At 40.0% G+C, this 3,059-nt stretch overlaps 1 protein-coding gene across 8 annotated transcripts in view; it reads left to right on the top strand.

Moving 5' to 3' along the window:
- The window catches only part of Gapvd1 (GTPase activating protein and VPS9 domains 1), an 81,036-nt gene that overhangs the window by 43,820 nt on the left and 34,157 nt on the right, over positions 1–3,059 (top strand). For all 8 annotated transcript variants that reach the window (XM_026777308.1, XM_005346008.3, XM_013345944.2 and 5 more), the window contains one exon: positions 1,451–1,591. In XM_026777308.1, coding sequence (XP_026633109.1) covers positions 1,451–1,591 — 141 coding nt within the window. The remainder of the gene's footprint in view (positions 1–1,450; positions 1,592–3,059) is intronic.

Genomic DNA, 3,059 nt, shown 5'->3' on the forward strand with positions numbered 1-3,059 from the left:
AGAGAGAGAGAGAGAGAGAGAGAGAGAGAGAGTGTGTGTGTGTGTGTGTGTGTACTATATGTGTACCTGATATCCGCAGAGGCCAAAAGTGGTCATTGGATCTCCTGGAACTGGAGTTACAAACATTTGTGACCCACTTTGTGGGAGCTCTGGAACTGAACCTGGGTCATCTACAAGTGCAACCAATGCTCTCAGCTGCGAAGCCGTCTCCCATGCCCTTATTCGCAGTTCTCTTAATGTTAGATCTGTAAAAGGTAGCTTTTTCTTGTAACTAATTTCAAAACTTTCTCATAACCCAAATAGAATGTTTCTTTTTTTACATAAATGATTTTATTTTTATCTTATGTGCATTAGTGTTTTGCCTGCATGTGTGTCTGTGTGAGGGTGTCAGGTTCCCTGGAACTGACAGTTGTGAGCTGCCATGTGGGTTTGGGAATTGAACCTGGGTCCTCTAGATGAGCAGCCAGTGCTCTTAACTACTGAGCCATCTCTCCAGCCCCAGAGTTATTCTTTTATTAGCTTGAATCTAATGTAGTGTAGAGTTCCCATCTTTAATTTGTCTGTATACCACATGTATACGACAGCTGAAGAGGCCAGAAGAGAGTGTTGTATCCTCTGGCACTGGAGTTACAGCTGTCTGTGAGCTGTCATGTAGATGCTAGGAATCAAACCTAACTCTTTTGGAAAAGCAGCCAGTATTTTAACTGCTGAACCATCTCTCCTCATCTTGAGTATATTAAATGCAAGCATATGGTAATGTTTCATTCCCTCCAGTTGTGTTTTTTAGTATTGTATAGAGATTTCTCAGTTGGTTTTGTATTATTTTATTCCAAATGCCAATGTAGTATTGTTCTTGGCCACAAGCAGTATTTGCAGTTGGCTGAGTGCTGTGAAGGAGCTGTGTAGTCTTGCAAATGTACTACTCTGAATTTATTGGTTGGCTAATATAACTTTCTGTGGTTAAATTCTCTGGCATCCCTGTGGGACTATAAAGGTAAAAAAGATATCAAGGACATAGATAAGATTTGCTGAAAAGCCATGGTGAAAGTAAGTTGCCATGACTCTAAAGATATGTTTTCCCTGTGGAGAGTCAAAGTTAAGCAGGAGGAAAAGAAGACTGTGGTCCTGGAGGGATGGCTCAGCAGTTAGGGTAATACAGTTACTGCTTTTCCAGAGGAGAGGGCCTGAAGTCAGTTCTAAGCACCACGTAACTCTGGTTCCAGGTATTTGATGTCTCTTCTGATCCATGTGTGTGGTACACATAATTCAGGTACATATATGCACATGAAGTAAAGAAAAGGAGGTTGTGCCAGTGTGTTCAACTGGGAACTTTATGTTTTTAGTATCAGACTTAAATGAAATTCCTTCCTTGGCCACTTTCTTGTTGGTAAGATTTTGTTTACCACTGTTCTCAGACCCTTCTAACATTTTGTTCCACTGGTTTGTGCAGGTGCAGCAGCAGAGAATGTGTTAGGCAGTTTGCTGTGCCTCCCAGGTTCAGGGTCAGTTCTCCTTGACCCTTGCACTGGCTCTACCATATCAGAGACCACAAGTGAAGCTTGGAGCGTAGAGGTATTGCCAAGTGACTCAGGTTAGTATGCTGTCATTATTTGCATATTTTATTGTGTGAGGGGTCCTAATTTCTATATTAGATATATTTTTCCAACTGATATACTTTTTGTTTTGTTTTTTGAGACAGGGTCTGGTCCAGGCTGACTTTGTATTCAAAATCCTCTGCCTCAGTCTATAAAAGTAATAGAATTTTAGGCATTTACCACAATACCTGATGACTCATACACACATACACATAAGACAAATGCCAGAAAATCAATTGTTGAATTTCAAGTAGAACATTTTCTTTTCATCAAGGAAAAGTTTATTGTTAATTAGCATTGATTAACATAGTAAATGCTACTAGATGTGGTGGCGCATGCCTATAACCCTAGCCTTTGAAGGCCAAGGCAGACAGATCTCTGAGTTCAAGGCCAGCCTGGTCTACAGAGTTCATGGACAACCAAGAATACACAGAGAGACCCTGTCTCGAAAAACCAAACCAAACCACAACAAAATAATAATAATAATAATAAATAATAGTATAGCAAATGCTTTCTGAGTCTGTATTAAATTATATTTGAAGCAATTGTTTGAAACTCAGTAGAGTTTTATGTGTATGTTGTGTATCTTTCACTGGTTCATCCCAGGATGAGAGTAATAGCCCTGCTCAGACTGCACATTTGCGTTTCTAGTCAACGTCCTTACATTTATCCCTGGTGGCCATTGAGATAGCTTAATGAGTCCAAGGCCTGAGTTCAGTATCCAGAAGGAGAGAACCAGTTCCTAAAAGAGAAGCACAAGCACACATGTAAATTTAACCTTGGGGGGCTAGAAAGATGGCTTGGTGGTTAAGAGCATTGCCCGCTCTTCCAAAGGTCCTGAGTTCAATTCCCGCAACCATATGGTGGCTCACAACCATCTGTAATGAGGTTCCCTCTTCTGGCCTGCAGACACACACATAGACAGAATATTGTATACATAATAAATAAATAAATAAATAAATAAATAAATAAATATTAACAAAAAAATTTAACCTTGGGAATAACTTGTCCCTTTTAAGGGATGTCTAAAAGTTTGTTTATTAATCTTTTTTAAATAAAAAACAATTTTTAAAATTATATGTTCATATAGGTGTCTGCATGTGGGTATGTATACATGTAAATGCTGGTGCCCACAGGTTTATTGGGTCTCCTGGAGCTGGAGTCTGGTTTTCATGAATGGTCTGTTGTGGGTGCTGGGAATTGAACTCCATCCTCTGAAGAGCAGAAGACATTGTTCATTGAAACATCTCTCTAGCCCTAATTTATTTATGTTTAGTTTTTATGTCTGAGTGTTTGTGTGCATGTATGGCATGTGTGTGTACAAAGGCCTGTGGAAGTCAGAAGACTACATCCAATGTTGAAATATGAGCGGCAAGGGTGCGTCCCCCGCACCCGGCCGCCCACATGGCTAGCTTAGCTTATGCCCCGAAATAATTACACGGAAACTGTATTCTTTTAATCACT

This window comes from Microtus ochrogaster, chromosome 4, assembly GCF_000317375.1.
Source record: "Microtus ochrogaster isolate Prairie Vole_2 chromosome 4, MicOch1.0, whole genome shotgun sequence".
Taxonomy (NCBI): domain Eukaryota; kingdom Metazoa; phylum Chordata; class Mammalia; order Rodentia; family Cricetidae; genus Microtus; species Microtus ochrogaster.